This window comes from Gobius niger, assembly GCF_951799975.1.
Source record: "Gobius niger genome assembly, chromosome: 4".
Taxonomy (NCBI): Eukaryota; Metazoa; Chordata; class Actinopteri; order Gobiiformes; family Gobiidae; genus Gobius; species Gobius niger.
This window is the reverse complement of record NC_136855.1, coordinates 31,112,697-31,135,889: the sequence shown is the minus strand read 5'-3', so window position 1 is coordinate 31,135,889 and position 23,193 is coordinate 31,112,697. Positions and strand designations below refer to the sequence as shown.

The following is a 23,193-nucleotide window of genomic DNA, read 5'->3' as shown; positions in this document are numbered from 1 at the left end:
CTATTGAGATCGGACAAAGCGGGGGGTGAAGGAATGCGGGGAGAATAAACAGGGTTTTTCCGATTGAGAGAAAGCCATAATTACGGTAAAACAACAAAATGTCACGCAACACAAAGGAGAAAAAAAAAACATGTGCAAACTTCTCTCATATAAATAGTCTACAGTCTTTGTGTTGTAGAGCACCATGGGAAATGAGAGGTGAGAGAGAGTGTGTGTGTGTGTGTTTGTATATGTGTGTGTGTGTAAAGTCCTTCTCTTTCTGATTTGGTATTTGCTTGGATCAGCTCCCACGTTTATGAAATGTTTAGCCACTGAGCAGAAACTGGTGTGGACCACTGGGATTGAGTCTGAGTCGACGAGACGTGTGTCGGGTGGGCGGCCATTTTCATTTGAGGGCAAAGCTTTGTAAATGTGGCTAAATGAGCTACTTACAGAGTTGCATCTCACCCTACGGTACACGGGGAATACGTAACGACTTTTCGGGAGCTACTCAAGTTAAAATCAGGATGCTTTACAATATTTTCCTCACATCAAACGAAGCCGCAACAATGAGTAAATGCAACAATGATTTTCGAGTCAACTGCCAGGGATATTAAAGGGACTGGATGCAAGTTGGTCATTTTATACTCACTACTGCCACCTCAGGTCTTACGCGTAACTGCAGCTTCTATATTAAAGGAACAGGCCACCATTTTTACAAACTGAGATATGTTCTTGCCTGAGCTTAGACGAGTTGATGCGTACCTGCCTGGTCTTTGTGCGTGCCCTCAGTCACGCAAAACGACCAAAGATGTTGTTAACATTTGGCCTCTTCCAATGTATTCCTATAGCTCCAAGCGGGGGTGAAGTTGGAAGCTACCACGCTCTTCCCCGGGCACGCACAAAGGCCAGACAGGTACGTATCAACTCGTCTAAGCACAGGTAAGAATGGAACCCGTATAACAAAAAAATGTAGTCAATTTGTAGTAAATTTCTATCCCTTTCCTGCATCTCATGCTTGTAGACTCACAAATTAAGATGATATTACCTCTTTCAAAGTAGCTCATGAAACCACATTTACAAAAAAAAAAGAAAAACTGCACCTTTCTAAGTCCATGAAGGGGTCATAGGTCAGACCCAGTCCTGTAGCGAGCGTTTGCAGTGCACAAGGAGCCGCGGCGCCCCTTTGCTCTGGAGTGTATTGATAATGGCGTAGATCAGTCCGAGGATACATAGCACCAGAACCAGCGGGATAGTCACCATTAGGATGTTCATGGTCCGCTCCTCGCTGTCGTCCACTTTCAAAACCACGTCCACCTCGTTGGTCTCCTCCTCGCGCCCCTCCCGCCCCTCTTCCTCCCTATCCTTATCTTTTCCCGTCTCCTTGTCTTTGTCCTTGTCTCCCGTCCTGTCCCGGTCCTTGCCCTTGTCCCCGTCCCGGCCCGCGTCGGGGTTGAAGGGCGGCCGGTTGACGTCGGGGTATTTGCGGCCCGCGTCGTCCGTGTCCGTGGTCCGGTCCGGGTCCAGGTCCACGCTGCAGCCCATGAAGTCCCGCAGGATGGACTTGGGGAAGCCCGGCTCGCTCTTCATGCGGTGGTTGTCGAACTTCCAGTACTTGGAGCCCTTGTAGAAGTAGGTGTAAGCTGAAGAAGGAGGAAAATGATCAAAACACGTAACATGACATAAACTCATCTGTCAGCAACTGGTTATTTGACATTCAAAATCAGCAGTGGTAGAAAAATGGAGCTCAAATCCCTGTCTTGCCCACCTCATAATCCACCCTGACTCTGGAGGTAAAAATCTCATTAATTTTTCCAGTAGACTTTTGGGGAAAGAAATCCAATTTTAAGAGTGTGAAAGCATGACAGAGGCTAATTAGCTACTGACCATAGCATGGATATTTTAAATGAAAGAAAATATGAAATACTTCAGAAAGTATGAAATATAAAGTATGAAAGATGCTTTGATTATTTTACAGTTTATAAAGTTTCAGATAAATGTTCTTAATAAAATTTGATTTTTTTATGTGCAGTAGTTACCAAAACGCTGAAAAATGATCCGGTAGCTATTTTTTTTAAACAATCAATCAAAGAATGTGCGAGTAAAGTTTAAACTGTTAGATGTGGTCCAAACCCATTCCAATGTTTCAACCCCAAACCAAACACATTTCTAACATCACAAATTTGTTTTTATGGAGCATTACTGTCACGGCACTGTCAAAAACAAAAACTAGCCCACTTGTGCATAGGGCTGGGTACCGTTAAACGGTACCTACTTGGTACCGACCGAAAAGCTCCGGTGGGCGGTATCATAAAACTTTATTTTTTCGGTGCTTTTTCTCTCGGAATGTCAATAAATGATCCGCAGTGAGTCTAAAAAAAACTGAACTCATGAGCAGCTTCAGCGCAAATGCAGATGTTTTCTTAAAGCGAAGCAAAGCTATAACTTACTATCACTTTAGTCATTATTAAAGATGACAGAGCCAGGACTAAACCAGGACTTACAGTAAAAAGTTTAAAAACCAGGACTAAACCAGGACTGAATAAGAAACTAGAGCTCTTAGACAAAGAAAAAGGCACTAACAACATAGCAGTAGCAACTAGAAACATATCGGCTATTTACCTTTAGCGAAAGCCCCATGCAGCAGAGCCTGAAGTTACATGCTGTTGTTACTAAACTCCAGCTGCCCTAAATGGCTGCACTGGAGCCGTTTGGGATCAATGATTGTTTGTGGATAAAGTGAGCGCTAACTCTGCATTAGTCATTTTTGGAACAGTTACAGTAAATTTTTAGTGACAGAGTGAGCGCTCTCATTATGACCAATTTCACTTTGTCGAACAGCGCAGTGTGTTTAGAAAAGTTTAGCTGAAAGAAAACGGTGTCCTGATGTGGATCTGGTCTGTCCCTGCAGCTCAGGAGGTAATAATGTAACTTCTCTCTTTTTATCGCTGCTTAAAGGGACTAGATACAAGTTGGTCATTTTTATACTCACTACTGCCACGTCAGGTCTTACGCATAACTGCAGGTTCTATATTAAGAAATCAAATGTTAAAAAAGAAAAAAAATCTAGTATCTGGCCTTTAACTTCCATCATTATTGTAAACTCCTAACATACAGTATCTCCTTTTCTGAAAAGCTTAAATGAAAAACGAATGTGATTTTTCCTTCGGAAACTTCACTGACATATTATCAGTTGTGTTTTTTTTTTTGTAATAACTACATGAAATGATTTTCTTTTCTTTACTCAGGATGGATAACTGAATGTCAGCCTTACTGAAAAAAAATCCCTAAAACAAATGCTTTAAAGATGAATGAAACACAAAAGATAACAATATAAAAATTCCAGTCACAAAAGGAAGAGATTGAAATAAAACTATTCCAAGCAGCAGCGCTCACGAAAATTATATTCTCATTCCGTCTACCCCAAAACCTTACCAGAGTCATTTGATCGTCGAAATGCAATTGTCTTCCCGCAATCAATATTCCGTCTGCGCAAATAGAGACTTTCTGGTTGTGTCTCATCAACTCATATTTCCTTCATTATTGTGACATTTAAAACCTCAATATAATTTCCAGCCGGTTTACAGCCCCATGGCAACAGCATAAGGGAACGGAGTCTGATATCTGATGAAAACTCTCAGAAACTCTTATGAAAACAGAGCAGCTCTTCTGTTTAACATCTCTCCCTTCACATATCCATCTTCGACGCTGCATCCCCAATTCCCCCGATGAGTGAAACGCCACACCCGCACCCTTTCTTTCATCCTGCATATCTGCCTGTCCCGACCCCCTCCCTTTATTTCTTTGATAACTCCATAAAACTGAAAGCCCGGTGCACATCACGGCTCACCTCCATCATCGCTGAGGAAGGCCCCCTTGGGAGAGGGAGGCACTGACGATCCCCACACGCTGATTGGTTTCGGGTAGCCGCTGTCAGCTGAGCGGCTCTGCTCGTTGAAACGCCAGTACCTGTGGGGAGAAGCGGGGGAGAGACGCTTGGTTAAGTTTATTAGCTTTCTAAAGCTCACAACACAATGTCATCACTCCTCATGCACGAAGCTGCTCTGCATCCCTACAGAATAATAAAAAGTTGCGACTGATCAATTCGTACCGAGTTAGAGTTTGCTTACTGTTTGTTTCCACGCTCTCTGGTTTGCCTACATTTATGCCTCTATGGATCGAGCATGGAGGAGTTCTTTTGGTTTCATAGCAGTGCAAATATTACTCATCAGTGTTAACTGTTCAAGGCATAAAAAACATGTGTATTTCAGACTCAGGTTCTATGTGTACAAGTCTAATATAAATTCACCTTTGAATTTCTCAAGTACTGTAACTTCGAGAGGTTTTTTCCAAGTCTACGCCATCACAGCTAATGGCTTTTGTTGGGAAAAAAAGTCTCCAGTTACGGCAACCATAAATAATGACGTGACCTTTTCTGCTTCCATTGTACAATGGCCTTTGTTAAACTGAGCCATTTTGCTGCCCAAGCTATCGTTACTACACAAACAAATACCTCAAATACACATAATTCTCAATCTCTTTTTACTATAGTCCAATGCATTTTCATTTAAATGTTGTCATTCAAACTGTAGGTTTTATCAGACAGGACAGTGGAGGGTGAAAGGGAGTGAAAAGTGGGGAGAGACAATCAGCAAAATGTTGGAGCTGGGACTTGCACCCAAAGTGCTAGTGCCATAAGATTGTGCAGCAGCCTTACCAACTATGCCAGGGGTCACCAACGTGGTGCCCGCGGGCACCCAGGGGCCCTTTGGGGCATGTCCAGTAGCCCTTGGGACTTTTTCTAAACTGTAAAACACTTCATTTTCTTGAATCTAATTCTTAAAATTACAGTTATTTCTGTTCTTGTGACTCAGTATGAGTTTAAAATAAAGTTTTTGTTAATATAATATGGGGTCAATATCCTAAAGGTGAATGGTGTACGTTAAAGTCTTTACGATTTGTTTTTAACTGGTAGCCCTCGAACAACTTAATGCTCTTAAAGTAGCCCTCAGCTGAAATAAGGTTGGTGACCCCTGAACTATGCTGTTGGGGCGCAACACAAATCAAAATCTTATTATTAATAGAATTAACATCTATGGGTTAAGGGTTGAGCTTTGCAAAGTAGGACGAAGGGGAGTGCTTCACAACAATCAGGTGGAAAAGCAGGAAAAGGCTGATGGAGAGGTGAAGCAAAGAGTTCACGGAGGACAATGGAAAGTCCGAGGCCCTCTGATGATTACATAAAACTCCTTTGTTGAACCAGGGTCACGTTCCGACCTGTAGCGGTCTTCATCTGGGTTTGTGAAGGTTGATCTTTGTGGCGTAGCTACCTTTCTCCTTGGAAGAAGTAAGTGTAGCCCGATGGCTCCCACCAGATCGCCGCATCTATTCTGTCGTATGGAATGTCTCGACCGTAGTGGACCAGCTCCTGTGGGTAGCCCGGCTCCAGGTTGGCCTCCCTGAACACCCAGTATCTATTCCCTGTTGAGAGAACATAGCACTTGTTAGGCTCCTTTATGCTGTGCAGGCTGGGACGTCCCCCTTGTTCTGCTCATTCTCCCAAAGGAGGACTGTGGAGAGTGTTAGCAACATGACCCTCTCACACCCAAATGCATATAAGGGCCTTTACCGACTAGGGAATGAGGCTATAAACAATAACAGACACACATATTTCTCTGGCATGAAAATAATAAATGATTTTAGGAGGGAATGAACAATAATCAGAACAATCATCGAAAAACCCGACCGGCGTTTACACACACTTGTAAATTATACCGATGCAATTAGGATTTGTTGGCCGGCAGCAATAAAGAAAGCCAGCAGAAATGAGTGCGGCTTCATTGCTTGTGGACTTGGGGTTTGGGCGCGTAATGAGCTATTAGCGGCGGCTTGTGTTATGTCAGACTTGAGCAGAATTCTCGTGAAGGAAAAGTTTTATTGTTGTGTGTGTTTGACTCCGCTCTTTCTGGCGCAATTACATCTCAGTTTTTTGGGGGGTTTTTTTGGCATTCAGCCTCCTATCCCTCCCCCCCGATCCCCCACCCATTTTATCCATCCGCCCACCTCTCCGGACCTTTTGCTCCATGTTTAAAAGGAAAGCTCCGCAATCAGCGTCTGGAGGGAGCAGGGGGTTGACGCAATGCTTCTCAGGGATCCCGCTGCGTGATCTCCCCGCGTTGAAAATCCCCACGACTTTCCGCCTCTGGCTGCTCGGTTGTGTGACCTCGAGGTTTGATTCTTTCCTGCTGTGTGACTTTTTTGAAAACTGAATGGTTAAAATGAATGGTTTCTGTCACTATTATTACAACTGATATAAACTGTTTCCAGGTTAGTGTAATGTTATACCAATGGCCGTTTTAAAATCTGTTGGTTTAACATTACAGCAGTTTTCCTTGTGGATCCATACAATGTTTTGCCTTTTGGGTAGGTCTTGTCTTATTTTTCCACTTAGAACTCTGCTCAACTACTTTACTAACCTCAACTTATGGGTGTACGGCACGCTTAATTACAGTGTTTCTGTCAAGTAACATAAAAATGTATGTTTAATGGGTTACAATTTATTTTACACTGCCTTGATACATTGCACCAAAGAAAATTTAGCAAGATCTTGTAACATTATGTGCCTCCATCCAGAATATATTATTCCATCATGTATCCAACACATAGGTATGAGTAACGAGTTATTGCAGATTTTTAAATAGCACATTACCTTGTACTAAATTTGGCAGGTACAATGTATCAAGAGTAGTGTAAATAAAGAGTTACCATTTTATGTTTAATAATACAGATTCAGTTCTCAGGGTACATTAAAAAAATGGAACCCTTAATACTAGATAGAAGATGAAATTATTCCTGCTTATTTTTAATGTGGTTTTACGCATTGTTGAATGTAAGTGGAGACAAAGGATATTGCCCAAATGGAAGCTTATTTGATTATTCGATTGCAGTTAATTGTGCATCACGACCAAACGCCTTAACATTTCTAAAACTGTGCACATTTGCATACACAAATTGCCAATTTACATTTGCGTGCATATTGAAACTACTTACTTCTTTTACAGCTTTGTCTTTTTATTGGTTGTGCGTGGATGCAGACTAGACCAGCATCTGTGGGCCTGCGGTGGTGTTGGAGTGGTTTCATGGTACAAACAAGGGAAGTAAGTCGTCCATTGACACATTATTCATTACGAAAAATTATTGTATCAAATTTCTCTTACACATGCAATGAAATCTGTTAAAATTTAAAATTCAAAGTAGGGTTGCACCGATTCCAGTATCAGGTATTGGGCCGATACCACATATTTGTACTCATACTCGTACTCATTCATGAGGTCCTGATACCAGAAACCACCACTTAACGTGTGGCTTCCGCTCCTATGGGGTGCACCTCTCAGCTGAGAGAAAATAGCAACAAACTGGAGAATTCTTTAGTAGAAATACAATATTCCACATAGAGCTGACTTTAATACAGACTACACTCCCTAAATCAGAGTCTGTGCTGGATTTAACCAGAGCTAAATGTTGTTAGTGCTGCAGTGTAGAGTCTGCAGTATTTACAAGATACAGGCTAATGTTGCTAAACTAGCCGCTAACTCACAGCTAACAGTTCTGGCGATTCTTACGCCGCTTTATGCCCAGGGGCTGATTCATCGGAAAAACTAACCCAGCGACCAAAAAGTACTCAGAAAAACCAAAATACAGAGATACAGCAATATCCAATAATCCACACTGAACGAAAATGAGCTGCAGCAAAACAATGAAAATGCTGTAGCTACTGGCCAGGTTGCTATAAACACACGAGAAAATCCACACGGAGCTGAAGTAAAGGCGAAAAGAGACCCTTTAGCTGCAATAATAAGTAACCATCTCAATACTATTGTTAAATAAAAATAGATAAATGGATAAAGCACGGGCATTGAGGAGCTTTTAGACATGAGCTGCTCTGTCTATGATGGACAGTGCAATAAAAATAAAAAATAATATTGAATTAAAAAAAAAGCATCTCTTCAATTCTGATATAACTTCTCTAAAAAGTGTAGCCTACTTTACTCAAGGAAATGTAAATGAGTAAACTAACTAATTACTAACCAATCTGCTGTGAAAAAGTCAGTCTATTCGCTTCAAAACGTTTTTTGAACCAAAATGAGGCTTGCTTTTATATCATCTTCTCCAAGCCCTTAAAATCCGACTTAGATAATCATGCAATGAGGCTAACGAAATATTAGCAAATGGCACTCTGCTTCTTGTGTGCTATGGCATTACTTCCCCTCGCACTCACTTGTTCCTCTCTTTATTCACAAATGGCGCGCGGCCAAGTGTCGCACTGAGAGGCTTAGAGATGACATCATACCCACCCATCATCTCCAGCTGCCCGGAGCCTGGGCCCGAACTGCATCAAAGGCTGAGTGCGTTCAACAGCAACAACTTTATCCAGCGTTGTAAAAGACAAGCTGCTCTCACTGACAGAGTATAAATAATGAGGCGCACTAAAACGGATTTACGCTTGGCATGTCGAATACATTACGTGGCCCCGCTTTCTTTAAGAGGTGGGGGAATATGGACACCTGAAATTATCTGGGAGATATGAAAAAGGGCTCACGCTCGCTCCTATAAGACGCCGAGCAATATAACTTCAAGGAAAGACACAGATGGTGGATGAGTCCTTAAAGCCGTCTAGGCCTTAAACTGCTCTATCAAACTATATCTTCCCTATAAAGATAAAGGGAAGAGCATATTTTACCTTAAACAGAAGACCGTGCGCACATGTAGACACTGACTCTCTATACATGTCCCATCGTCGAGGCCTCCCAATCCAACTACGGCTCTGTCCTGGCAGAGCTGAGTAAATAGTGAGGATTCCCTGGACAGGAAATCTAAACACTAGTCGTCTTTGTCAAATCTGCTATCTCAGCTGAAAAGGGCTAAGAATTTCCATGTAGCGTCCAAAGTAGATATTGAAAACTTCTATTCAAAACAATATATAGTCTAAAGCTACATAGATGTTGCTACGTAGAAAGAGAAACTGTTGTAAAACTGTTATGTAAAAAAATGTTTTAATGGTGCAGTATGCAGCTTTTTATGTGAAAAAAAAAAGTTGATATTTGTGCGTGTATAACCTTGTAGTATCTCAGTATCTAGTAGTCAGTATCTCCGGGACCGAACATGCTAGAGACTTCCCGTTTCTTGTATTGGGAAAAGCAAAATGAGGGCCTTAAAACGAGTCCTCCCACAACTTCCTATGCCTCAGGGAAACATTGGTTGGCTAAAAGTTTGTTTAACACAAGATTCACCAACTAAACCCCAGTCAATATAGACATGCTGCACCTCATTTTGAAGCACATAACATCAAGAATTCAATCGCTGAGTTAGTATAACCTCAGTTGTATTTATGAGCAAGAACATGCTAATGCTAATGGAAGAATGGTAATACTAACGCCATGATCTTAATGCTAACGGCAACTAATCAAGGCTGGGACAGAAACTATGATTGAATCACCTAAAGTAGTAAAATAAAATCGGCCACTGCAGGAGAGACCAAGTATTGATGTTTTTATAGGATTATCAATATCGGTCAAAAATATCGGCCATGCATATCGGCATCAGCCAATAAAAATCCAAAATAATCAAGAATGCACGAATTTAAAACTCCTGTTTCAATATATTCTATTCTTCCGATTTTACTAACTAACTAACTAACTACTTTGCGAAAAGAGATATGATAAACCACGCTACTTTCCAATATGCAGCTTTCTTTTGTTTCCCACAGACCAGCTCTTACACCCTTTACCCTGGAAAAAGCTTTCCTGGCAAATTTTAATGGCCCCATTAGCAACAATATGCAACGCAAAGCTTTTCGGTTTCCTCAAAAGTCTTAATTAAACTGTCTCCCATACGGCCACCAAAATGTACATATTCAATGAACTGTCCCACGTTTTCCATTGCGATAGCGTGAGCAAAATAATTCAATCTAACCAGCTTTGTTGTCAATTCTGCTACATGTAAAGCACATACAGTGAATCAAAATGATGCTTCTTTCACACCGTTGATGGGGGAAAGAAAAGACAATTGACAAAAATGAATGAAATGTTGCAATAATGAACACTCACCTTTGAAGAAGACAAACTTTCCGTCGTGTCTCTCATAGGCAGCGTCTATATCTCCGGGCAGACCCCTCCAGAAGTGGCCGATGGGCATGGGGTAGTTGTCCAGGACCCGGTTTCTGCGAACCCGCCAGAACCAACGGCCCTGAGAGGGGAGGGGAAAGGAGACTGAGAGGGATGCGTTTTGCACAATATAGCATATAGTAGCACATTCACAACAAGACACTAACAAACAGAGAAGGGTAAATGTGGCTTCAGCAGTCAAATTTACAGCCGTGAACCCAAAACCCATTACTGCTGCAGAATATGAACAAGAAGTAAAGGAGCGGAAAAGCAGGGGTTCTTCTTAACGCAACTCAAAAACAGCACTGTCTTTGTTTGTCTAGATTTAAATGTGTATTGTTCAAAATAAGGCTGGGAAATGAATCGAAATCGCAATCTCTACTTTGGTCAATCTCAATGATCGTCATGGGACTTTACAATCGTCAGGTTTACAGACATTTCTTTAGCAGAAACGGCTCCTGGTTTTGGATGGAATCGAAAATCGAGATCGATAAGTATGAGAAAAAATATCTTGATTATTTATTTTTCCATATTGCCCAGTCCTAGTTTAAAGACTAGTGTGTAAGTACAAGATACCATCCAACAAAACCAATACTCCTTTCAAATCACAGTCTCATATTACCACGAGAGCATTGAGAGACATATCCATGCAGCGCAGTGATTGCTCTTGTCTTTGCCGGTCGACAGATTTACACCGCACTCATTCAGAAGCAGTGAGTCAGTGGCCCTTCTCGTCCTGGACAATGTAACCGTAAAATGCTACTTCTTATTTGGCAAGCTTGGGCAGTTTTGTCCTTCGCGCCGGGCAAACTGGCAGTCAGTCAGCAGCATGGGGCGGCACAGAACGGAACACGACTCATCCGGCTTGACTACGGGGATGAAGTGGAAAGAATACAGGCATTTCGATTTGTGTGGTCCGACGCTCCCCTCTTGCATTGAGCAGATTAAAGTGGGACTGGCCATATTAGTTGTCTGGAGAACTCATCTCGCAGCGGGAGATTGAAGAAAACTCTGCGTGAGCTCTTGTGCGAACTGCTGAGACATCTTTCAAATGATTTCCTCGCCGAGGCCTTTTTCTTCTCCTCGCCCTCGCTATGAAGTGGCGTTATTGGCTCTCAAAAGCCTGTCCAAAGTGCGGCGTACAAAGCAGAGGGTGGGATTCGCTTCCAAATTAACAAGTGATTTATCCGCGCAAGAATAAAGCAGTCCGCAAATGCCAAGATTGCAATCGTGAACCCGTTCAAAGTCTTTCTGCTCGGCTGACGTGTTCATATTAAACAGCCCATTGCACATGCGGGGCTTTACTTGATTTCTAAAGCTGGTTAATGACATCTGTAAGAACTTGCGCATGAAGGCAGTAATGTAATTTTAGTGATATGATGATAAATGCTTTCCAGACTTCGTTCAGGCTGCACCCGAGGGGGGAAAAACCCGAGAATAGAGATGTTACAGGCTGACATGAAACCCAAGAGCACAAATGTAATTCTCTGGCCATGTGCACGTCCGGACAGCTGGACAGATCTAAGCTACTGATCGCAGGCAGGCACAATTACAGTCAAACTATTTACAGAGCGAGGTGGGTGTGTCCATCTCAGGCTTTTGATACAGCAATGCTTCAACTGGAGCAGCAAAATGAATGGTATTTGAACAGAAATCACAGTTTAAATGGTCACAATTAGAAAATATGTTTTTAGGATATCATTAGAAGTCGACCGGATTTTTCTCAGGCCGATGCCAATATTTGGGGATTTTTATAGGCTGATGCAGATATGCTCAGCCGTTATTTTTGACAGATATTTTTGGTCGATTATTCCAAATGTCTGGTCTATAACCCTGTAAAAACATAAATACTTGGCCACTCCAGCAGTGTTTATTGTATTACTTTAGGTGATTTAATCATAGTTTCTGTCCCAGCTTTTATTAGTTAGCATGCTGGCATTAGCATTAGCATACTGTTGCTAGCTGCGGCATTTTGTGCGGCGATCAAAAATACAATTGCAGAGGTTAAAACTGGAATTCTCCAGGTTCTGTGCTTCAAAATGCAGCATGTCCATACTGACTGAGGTTTACTGAAACTTATATTTCACAAACTTGTAGCTAACCCATTTTCATTGCAATGTTTCTCTGTTCTCCTGAGGCCGAGGAAATTGTAGGGGGACTCAATTTAAAGCCCTGACTTCCAATGCAAAAAAAACGGGAAGTCTCTATCACTTTCGGTCCAGGAGATATCGGCTTTAATCTGTGCTAGATTGGCCGATATTGTAAAATCCCCAAATATTGGCCCAATATATCAGTCGACCTCTGGATATTATGTCAACAAAATTTCCTTTCTTCATGCGGTCTTAAAACCTGCTGATCCATCCAACATTGTAAGAAATGCAAAAAGATTTTCGATTAGTTTAGCATTTCTTTTTTTCTCTCAGGCTTCTCTCAAATGTTAATTCTCGAGGTCATGTTCCAAAATGGTCATTCTTTTCTTCTGCACTTGAATTGTTCTTAGTGAGAGAAGGCTGAAATATGAAATGCAAATATGAATTGCTGATTATGTAATACAGGCGTCATTTGCTTTTCAGAATGCATGATCCTCGAGGTCTAGACTAAAGGGTTAGCAGCGAAGCTAGAAGTTAGCCATAGAAATGTGATATTATGTAAATTACCTTGATGCAGTTTGATTCACTAGTGACTAATCTAGCTATGAATCACCTTTATCCAGCAGTTTTAAAGTATAATGTTTCATCGTTTAATCTCAGGAGCACAGGCAGCACACTCCCTACAGTTGAAGCGGGACATGTTAGTGTATCATGATAACATTTGAGAAGCACAACTAATGCTGCCAAATGGCTCTTTGGCATGTTCCCTACCTCATACTGTATCTGCAAACCTCTCAGGAGCAGAGCAGAGCAGAGCCAGACCCAGAGCCGGACACCTCCTTTGACCTTTCCCCACTCGAACACCCATCCCATCATATCACCCATCATCTATATACAGGGATACTTGACAGAGACGAAAAAAACTTGTGTAGGGCTGGGTACCGATATTCTTTTTTTTTTTTTATATCTGTAGTTCAACGATACTTGGTTTACAATACAAATACCAGAATGATTTTCAATAGCTATCGAACTAAAATATTATCAAGAACCAGAAAACAAAACGATCATGTTAATCTATTCCATAAAAGACTAGATATAAGATAATATTTTCCGGTACCTGCTTTTGACCTGTTTTTTCGAAACCATAGTGCTATCGTTTAACGGTACCCAGCCCTCGTCTCGTGCCTCATGTGGCTTATCTTTGTTTACCTTTCTTAAACACTTAAACCCAGTTGTTCACATGTTACAAAGGCGATTAAGTTTGAAGAGATTTGCAAATATGAGCTTGAGTGGGGTAAAAAGGCCTTTAGGTTTTATTAGTCAGAACAGTAAGCAGTGTGAAATAAGGGTGAAGAGTGAAGAGTGACATTCAGCAAATTGTTGGGAATAGCATGAGTGCGACCAACCCTAAGCCTATAGCCAATTGATATTGTCTATATGTGTATATATTTGTCTATATTTTGTGCAACAATTACTCATTACATACTTTTTTACTGACTCGGATCTAAAAATGAAGGCAAGTTGGTGCATGGCTTACTCCTTTCTTGTTCAGTAGCACAATACCAGATTTTTTTTAATCTTGTAATGGAACAAAATTTGCTTTGTGCTCCTTTAGTATATTGTAAACCCTGACATTTGTGGGAAAAGCCTGGTGCCTCTAACTATAAAGCAATTGGAACAATTTCATGAACTTCTTGCATTACCTGCCTATAAACTCATCCCTATGAAGAAGTGGGATTCTACACATGTTAGGGAAGTTAGGAAGTTTGGACCACAACTAACTAATTTTGTGGCCTCCTCTTTCATTGTTTGCTATCTAAAACTCAAGCGTAAGGCCTTTAATGAAACATCAATATTGATATATTTGCGCTGACAATTTCATGACAGATTTTCTTTCCTTACACTTACACCAAAAGTGACCATTTAGGAGCTACATGCTGCCTCAGCTCTTGTTAAGGCGTTGCTGGACGAGAGGCTGTTTAAGGCCAGCACCTGACCCGCACCCCGCCCTTTTAACAGTGTTCTGCCTCATAAAAGCCCAGCCTGTATTGGTTTACAATCCACAAGACCTGATTGAAAACAGACGGCGCACGTGGCATTAATCTCAAACATTCATAAAAGTGTAACTAATTTATCTACAACAGAATTGCCTTGTCAAGACTGCGCTCTCCGGGTAACGACAAGCCAAAGTCCAAACAAGGCCATGTGCAATGAAAATAAGCTGAGTCATACATACTATTTCCCTAAGTATAATTAGGATTGTGCAATTTCCCCCCATCAACATTGGTGAGAGTAGCTAGAGCCAATTCGTGACTGTATTTTTTCTTGATGATGAGGTGGTTTGTCGGTTGTCCCGGGTTGGTCCAATGCTTAATTTGCCATGTATTTTTGTGTTGAGAAATAAAGCTTCACCTTTTTTTAGCTTCACCTCCTTTCCGATGCTATAATCTCGACACAGGGTTTATACAGGCAGAAACAAGTCAAATGTAATGCTTTTTAATGCCATTTTGATCACCAAAATCGCAGCATATTTAATTTCGTAAGACTTGCAAACTTTTAATCAAACAGAGGAAAGAGAGTTGAACAAAACGGGAAACTTTAGAGCAAAGAGAATTTTCAGCAAGACTGCAGCAGAATGTGTTTTAAGACCATCATTTTGGTATTTTGTATTTACTTATACTGTAAAAATAATTGTGCAATGTCATGATTTTCCAAGAAATTTTGGATGTAATGCCAGATTAAATCCTATCTTATGATTTTTAACAACATTTAAGGCCTTGATTGTGGCACAGTTCATAAAAAAAAATGCAAATGCTTTACCTTAAAAACAAACATCTCTCCTCTGAGCATGGCCACTGTGTCGAAGTTGCCCTCACAGATGTTTGGTCCGTAGTGGTCGGGCCTGTCGGTGGTTCTGGGGCGGTCCGGGTGGCGAGGGGGGTTGTGCGGTGGTCTGGGCTCCGGGCGTCGGGGTGTGACCGTGGGTAGAGCTTGTGTGGGGCTGCTGTCAGGCTGACCTGTGTTGATAAAGTGTACTCTCATCAAATAATACAGGCAACACGAAGATAGACGGACTGTGTGGCTTTTTATTCTGATTTAATTGAAAACTTTTAATGTGACTCTACCATATATCTGCTGAATGCCGCGCCGGTCGTCTTCGGGCAGCTGGAAGTTGTCCGTCTCCATCCACTGGTAGAAAGGAGCCATGATGGCCAGGGGGTTGTTGGAGTGCTCCAGACCCAACGCGTGACCCAACTCATGGACGGCGACAAGAAAGAGGTCATTGCCTACAATCATTAGAGAGAAATAATCAAATGAGGACAGTGAAAGAACAACTAATTAGATAAGGACAGGGAAAGGACAGTACATTGCCTGTTCATCACAAGCACAAAAAAGCGAACCAAATGTAGTGGGACTATAAAAACGTCTAAATACCCAAATGAGAAAATTTCGGCTTCTAATAACTCATTGCAAACAATAATGTTGAATTATATTATATATATATTTCTGTGAATTATATCCAACAAAAGAAAACAGTTATATAAATACTGAAACATAACTTTACCCTTGACTGAACTGTAAAAAGTGTATGAAATTGTTGTCTCTTGAATCAGCACAAACCAATGAAAGAATCTAGTTATGACCAAGCACCAACACATGTGACACACTGACCGCTGCCTCGGCTTCTACCACTTAACGAAGCTCACTTCTATTGCCCTTATCTCAGAAGTGAACCCCGATCGCCGTTGATGACTTCCCTTCAGGCAAGACCCCTTTGTAGCCTGGCTAATCTCTGAACCCTCTGATGCCCTGTGCTGATTGGCCAGATTCGTGACATCATCCCACTGCGGGTTTGGTATTTGGGAATGTCCTCGCGATGAATAAGCGTCACGCAGCGCAGTTCCTCTCCCTCCCGTCTTGAACTTCAGAGTCACATGAATGTCCTCATGCTATGCCACGCAGCCGAGGCACTTCAGAGAGAGAAGTCAAGGGAAGCGAGACAGAGGACTGACGGAGCGAAGAAAGAGGGCTCTGTGAAGTCACCGTGACAACCGTTCGGGTTGATAAAGAGAGCAGAAAATAGACTTCTAATGTGAAGAGTTGGGCATGCTCTCCTGTGTAATGTTTGTTTACATATTTTTAAACAAGTAGGGCTCACGGTTTTGGGGGAAAATCAAATCTAAAAGAGGATATGCACTTTTTTTTTACTTTTTAGACGCCCTAAATCGAGTGTTGCTTCAGTGTTGCTTGAGTCTGATAAATCACACTCTGCATCACAAGGCTTTCAAGCAATTATTACTTCGCTAACACATGACAGTGAGGTCAGACAAAATGTTTTCACAACAGCCTATTTATTATCCGCTGCATTTATTGATAGAGCAATTTAGATAATAGATGAATGTCATTTTTCTTGACTGTAGCCGCCTTTACTTTTTTCCTTTAGCTTCAGAAAATTTCCCAAACAGGAGCAACCCACAGTCTTTAAGGGGAGTTTGGATATGCAGCTTAGAAAGAAGGCCATTTGAAGGATTTTTGACCAATTTTTGAATTGTTAATTGCGATGGAAACAGTCCTCATTTTTCATTCGTCACCTCAGACCCATGGATAGGAGAGATCTATCTAGTCCTAGTGTGAAGTGGGACATCGCAGACAGTAAAATTGCCTGGACATGCGCCAGTCTGCATTTAAAAGATAGTAATTTAGTTGCACTTTGCCTTTGGGGCAGATCAAAAGTTGTTAGGAAACAATAGCCCCAGTCTACCAAACCTCTGGAGTGGAACACCGTCCCACTTACAGAGGCATTCCCAGTCAGTCCCTGTGAAGTGTCCTGCAACACATCCTCCACTCGGCTGATCACACAACACAGCTGTCTGCAGCCCACTCCGTCTGCAACGATTACAGAGCAGGAAGGGCCATTGTTGTAAAAATCCCCTCTGGTCAGCAGGGTTAATCAGTGCACAGCAAGACTCCACTGCAGGCCACTTAAACATAATGCTCTTATTTTGACATCTGTGGTCACTTAAAGATGTTTTAAGTTAAGGCTAGGATTACAACTAAACGTGAATTTATCTGGGCTGCAGCCTATAGCTCTTTTACATGGTGTCTTGTCCGAGCCTTGTTGTCTAATGACAAGCAACAAAGATCTTTGGGAATGGGGTTTTCGTTGATAAAACATCAGGTAAGTCGAGGCATCCCATGTAAAACAAACTTACTCTGAAAAAAGACAGTTTTGTATGTGTTTAAAGGACTCGTTCTGTCGTCTTCGCACTATGTTGCACCATTCATTCTGCAGTTATTGTATTCACTGTCTCACGTTAACTATAGTTAAATATTGGTCAAATTAATTTTCTTCTTTCAGCGCTGTGCTCATACAAACTAACTCATTGTTTGTGATGGGGAGCAATGTCAAGCCACCATTTTCTTTCCTTCTGTGACTTAAGAGTACATAAACTTTGCTAAAAAGTTATGGAATTAAGTGCAATATAATTTTAAAAAGGTTAAATGTATGCATATATGTGAGGTTAATATTTACAGTCAAATAGTAATTTACTGTTAAATAGAATGAAACAATGTTCACAAGAGGATAATCTATGTAAGATGTGACCAATTATAATGACCACAAAAAAGGCAAAACATTTTCTTTCTACAGTAGACATAAGCTTAGTCACTATTCTGAAAAAAGCACATTTAAAAAAAAAAAAAAGGATATAAACATGAGTAGTGTTTCCTATTGGTTTCCCATTGCTCTAGGTTCAAAAGAACAATCACAACGGCGGCCAGAAATGTGTTCCAATGTTTTGCAATTGTGATGTTCTGTCTAGAGTTTTATTAAAGATCTTTGGGAAGCCACATTAAAGCCAGATTGCAGAACACGGCAGGTCGGTCAAAACAAAGCAGCAACATCTCCACAGAAATGAGCTGCTGATGTCCTTGAGAAATTACTGCTCGTATACTATTCTAATTGATTGGGTGACATGTTACGCAATACAGTGGCTTTAAACTATGTTAAGAATGAATCCAGTGATTGTGCATTGCATAAACAAAACTACAATTCAGTGGTAGTCAAGGGAAGTTGAGATGTGCTAACAATGGCGTGATTTCACGTACGTATCATGCGAGAAATGACAGACTTCTTCAAAACATCCTCCTTAGCTCAGTATAAACCAGATTTAAAAAAGAGTGAGAGATTGCGTTATCAAAACCAAATGGATTCCACAGTTAGTTTCTAAGTTGACAATAATCTATTTTAACAGTAGTGGCCAGCAAATTCATAGCCGTAACCTCGATCTCACCTTGAAGATTTTGGTTTCCTATCGTCCAGGGTTCATCTGAGTCAAAGTGCGTATCTCCTCCCATCCCAGGTCCCGGGAAATAAGCGTGTGCGAGGAAGCCCCCCTCTCCGTCGAAAGGAGAGCTGTCTCCGTGGAAACCCGAGGCAAAGAAGATCATGATGTCAGGCTCCTTGCGGCGGCCATATTTGATCTCCTGGTAGGGGATTTCGTCAAAGGTTACCGGGGTGACCTTCTCCCAGACTTTGAAAGCTCGTCGGATTGCCTCAAATGAGTTGTATTCCCCAATCTTCGGAGTGTAGTTCTGGATACTAAGGGAGCAAAAAATGTACATATGAAGTTTTGCAAAACAGCACCAACAAAAAATGTCAAATGAGATTTAAAATGTACCTGTACGTGAGGTGATTCTTGCTCCATTTATGTCCTGTGAGGGCGTAGCGTTTTCGCCGCACATTAGTTTTGATCTGTCCTCCAAATTTGTCAGGCACACCACATCGAGCTCTCCTCATTGCCCTGAAGGAATTCAAAGTCAAAAACAGGAAGTGGATTGTTAAAAAATAAATTACCCAGGAGATGTCAGTAATGTCTTTTTTTCTGGAACTCAGGACGCTGAATAACTTTAATCTCACTAGAAAACGCAACACGTACACTGAGCTGGGCTAGTGACACTTGAATGTGAATGTTGCTTTTTCAAAAAGGAAAAGTGAATCAATTTACCGCTGCAAAATAGATAATCTAACAATAAACGTCAAGCGCTGATTTAGAAAATAGAAAAAATAGCGCTACATTACAATTGACTGTATTGTTGTGTGTGAAGCTTGCCCAAGAATAGTTAATTTTATGTGAAGTTGAGTTGAGTATTGTACACTGGTTTAACATTATACACTGCGTTACAAATTATTATGCACATTATATTTCAGTATAAAGGTAAAAAAAAAGTTTTTCAATGAAACTCATGGATGGTATTGTGTCTCAGGAGTCTGACATCAATCTCAGACGCCTGGGATGATTAGTGGTCAGCTAAGCAAACCACCATTTTCAAGCAATATGGGAAAGAAAAAGGATCTCTCCGCTGATGAAAAGCGTGAAATAGTTGAATGCCTTGAACTAGGTATGAAAACCTTTGATATTTCATCAAGGATGAAGCATATTCATCGTACTGCTAAGAGATTTGTGGCGATTCAGAGCACACACGAGTTTGTGCAGATAAGGGCACAATAAGAACGGTTTCTGCCAGACAAATACATCAGATTAAGAGAACAGCTGCTACAAAGCAGGAAACAGGTATTTGATGCTGCTGGTGCCTCTGGGGTCTCCCTTAACATCAAGGCGTAGGACCCTTCAGAGGCTTGCATAAAACTATCCGGCCTCCCTCAAACTGTTAATTGAATGTTGAAGAGCAGAAACGGCTGTAGTGGGCCCAGAAGTACATGAAGACTCATTTTCAAACAGTCTTGTTCCTGTGAAAAATATGTGGAGTTTCTGACTGACCACTTTCTTCCATGGCACAAAAAGAAGAACTGTAACAAAATCAAAGCATCATTGGCTGCTATGGGCATAAAAGGAAATAAACTCATGATTTGGACCCCATCCTTTCCTGACCTCAACCTAGTATTGAGAACCTTTGGAGCCTCAAGCAAAACATCCATGAGGGTGGGAGTCAGTTCACAAACAGCAGCTCTGGGAGGCTATTCTGACATCCTGCAAAGTAATCCAAGCAGAAACTCGCCAAAAACTCACAGGTTTAATGGATGAAAGAATTTTGAAGCTGCTATCAAACAAGGTTCCTATGTTAAATGTAACTTGACCTGTTAAGATGTTTTTGATTTAAATAGCTTTTGATTTCAGCAAATATGACCTCCTTATGCTGCAAATTCAACAAATGATCACTTTCAGTTGTACCTGTAAAAAGTATTGAAACACTGCTGTGCATAATCATTCGAAACAGTGCATTTTGAGTTGTTTAGTATATTTATTTTTGAAAAAAATAGTTATCATTGGGAAGTTTTTTCAATCACATTGAAATGATCCTCTAAAAGACTTGAAAATTAGGCTGACTGTCATTTGAGTTGACAATTTAGAAAGTCTGAGAAAACTATCATTTGCATAATGATTTGGAATGCAGTGTACAAAGTTTGGGACAATACGATGCCGCAATCCTAATCTCTATGAACAATATCAAAATGCCAATACACAAATCTTAGTGTGTGGTTGTGCTTACTGTATTGTTTGGGCATCCATTTGCCCGGTAACCTCCAGGCCGTAGAATCGCTGCATGTCACTGACAGCACTGGACAGGATTTGAGCTGAGCGCATGGTTGACATCTGTCTGTTGGCCTGGGGCAGGTAACCGTACATCCTCAGCCATGACTGGAGACGGTCAACAATAGAGAAACACATTAATCACTGCAGATGAGCTTGGGGCTGAAAGCAGAAACATACTACTGATCACATTTTCAATCTTCTGCATTTGTGTAAGATATACTCCATTGACCGGAACTGATTTCCATGGTTATTCCTAATGATGACAGTTTTCAAAAATAAGTTATGTCACCTGACAAGCTTATATTTCATTTGATTATCTTTTTTTTTCTCAACCCAATCGAATACTAAGACTCAGTACTTCTCTGCTCATAGCGACTAACACTCAGATATCACGACGTGTGAACAAAAATAACATCTTGGCTTAAAAAAGACATGACCAACAATTAAAAATCTGTGTGCAAGTCACTTTGCTACGCAATTCTCCTTTTGTGCTTCCACTCTAAAAACTAAATCAAGGGATCAAATAGGGCTGCTCGATTATTGAAAAAATAATAATCACGATTATTTTTGTCATAATTGAAATCACGATTATTCAAACTATTATTTGTTGCCTTTAAAAAAATCCATCAAAAAAGTGACAAAAATCCATCAAAAAAGTGACAAAAATCCATCAAAAAAGTGACAAAAATCCATCAAAAATTTTTACAAAAATCCAGCCGAAAAAAGACAAAAATCCATCAAAAAAAGTGACAAAAATCCATCAAAAAAATTACAAAAATCCAGCAGAAAAAAGACAAAAATCCATCAAAAAAATTACAAAAATCCAGCAGAAAAAAGACAAAAATCCAGCGTAATCGAATTTCGATTAATTGCACAGCCCTAGGATCAAAGAGTAACATGAATCCTTTCACTGTGTTTATTTGACCCATATTTAATCTGCTCTGGGTGTTAGCGTTTGCATCAGTAAACACCAGAGGAATGTGTCTTAGGGTGCTTAGAAAAATGGGAAAAATCTGTTGTCATTATAGGTTACAGAACAAGGGGCTTGGTCAATTCTTAACCATAATGCTAACCCCAGGAACAAAGCCACTTGAATGAGAAGTGGAACAACTTGGACCATGCTTGGATGACTGACAGTTTTTTACACTATTGGCGCAACCTAAACAGTCCCAATTATCTAAATCACAATGGGGGAAAAAGTGTCTTGTCAAATTCTAAAGACAAGTACAGCATGTGGTAGTCCTCTGTATTCAGGGAGGCCTGGGAGGAGGAACCTAATGACAGACTTGAGGGTGAAAATGTGTAACTGGACCCAATCACAGATGACGTTAAGTCTATCCCACCTGTTATGTAGAAATCCAATATCCACCTCCCCACTTACAGGCTGCACTTTCCGTCGAGGGTGTCTGAGATATGGGATATGCCCTCGCTACTCCCTCCCTACACTGGGGCTGACTTGAGAGTGTGGAACCCAGCATGTCCGAGCGTGTGTTCATCATCTATGTGCGAATAGGGCTGCAGCTTACGCCCATCTCCCACAATGGAAAACTCGCCTTGATAAAGAGCTGTATTTACTTACCCACTCCCTAAGAGCCCATGAAAACAAGCAGACCTCTTTTGATTCTAGGTATTCCTTTCAGCCTGCCACAAATACAAAATAGTTCACAGTATTACCAGCTTTGCCTGACCAGTCAGACAACTCGCTTTTCCTCTTCTTTAGACCAAAACTGCGTGCTGGAGACATTGGTAATAATCCCTGTTAATGATTGGTTGTGGCAATGAAAAAAAAAGTAGTTTTCGATTTAAAAATGAGTCTACCGAAAGCTAACACAGCCATCCAAGTCAAAGCAAAGAGAGAAAAACAATTTATTCCTCTCAGCCTGGCCTTGGCTTGAACTGACTGAACATTCAATTCTTTTTCATTTTTTAATGTCCAAAGTGTTGTAAGAAACAATGCATTGATCCGTATACCTATTCTAGCCATTCCAAATGGATTCTATTCTGTAGACGTCTTACTAAAAGGATTGCCTCACTCGCCCGTTTTCTGGCTGGTCGTGGATGTAGAAGTTGCATCAGAGGTGTTTTTGTGAAGGACTCTGACCCTTCTTTATGAGTGATAAAACAGAGCTGAAACATTGCAGACATTGTAAATAAACATGACAGGGATGCACTATGCAAGCCAAATGTTTTATACTCCAGCTGCTATTTTTATTAGCAATAATTAGACAATAAATGGATATAATAGATTAGGGCTGAAACGACTAATTAATCGTTGATTAATCGATTATTTAAATAATCAACAACTATTTTAGTAATCGATTAATCGTTTTCTGGTTCACACAGACTCAAATGGAGCAAAAATTACATAAAAATGTAGCATTTTTGATGAAAACCTACTTTGTTTAT

At 40.8% G+C, this 23,193-nt stretch overlaps 2 protein-coding genes across 2 annotated transcripts in view; one reads left to right on the top strand and one right to left on the bottom strand.

Annotated features, from left to right (window-relative positions):
• Window positions 1–23,193, top strand: part of phospho2 (phosphatase, orphan 2) — a 234,655-nt gene that overhangs the window by 81,588 nt on the left and 129,874 nt on the right. The gene's annotated exons all lie outside the window — the stretch shown is intronic.
• The window catches only part of mmp15b (matrix metallopeptidase 15b), a 30,709-nt gene continuing 8,466 nt past the window's right edge, over window positions 951–23,193 (bottom strand). Inside the window, exons 2-10 of the mRNA XM_079554710.1 lie at window positions 20,744–20,892; window positions 18,913–19,035; window positions 18,526–18,833; window positions 15,358–15,519; window positions 15,053–15,249; window positions 10,086–10,224; window positions 5,310–5,460; window positions 3,830–3,948; window positions 951–1,622 (exon numbers count right to left, since the gene is read on the bottom strand). Coding sequence (XP_079410836.1) covers window positions 1,111–1,622; window positions 3,830–3,948; window positions 5,310–5,460; window positions 10,086–10,224; window positions 15,053–15,249; window positions 15,358–15,519; window positions 18,526–18,833; window positions 18,913–19,035; window positions 20,744–20,892 — 1,860 coding nt within the window. The 3' untranslated portion in view covers window positions 951–1,110. The remainder of the gene's footprint in view (window positions 1,623–3,829; window positions 3,949–5,309; window positions 5,461–10,085; window positions 10,225–15,052; window positions 15,250–15,357; window positions 15,520–18,525; window positions 18,834–18,912; window positions 19,036–20,743; window positions 20,893–23,193) is intronic.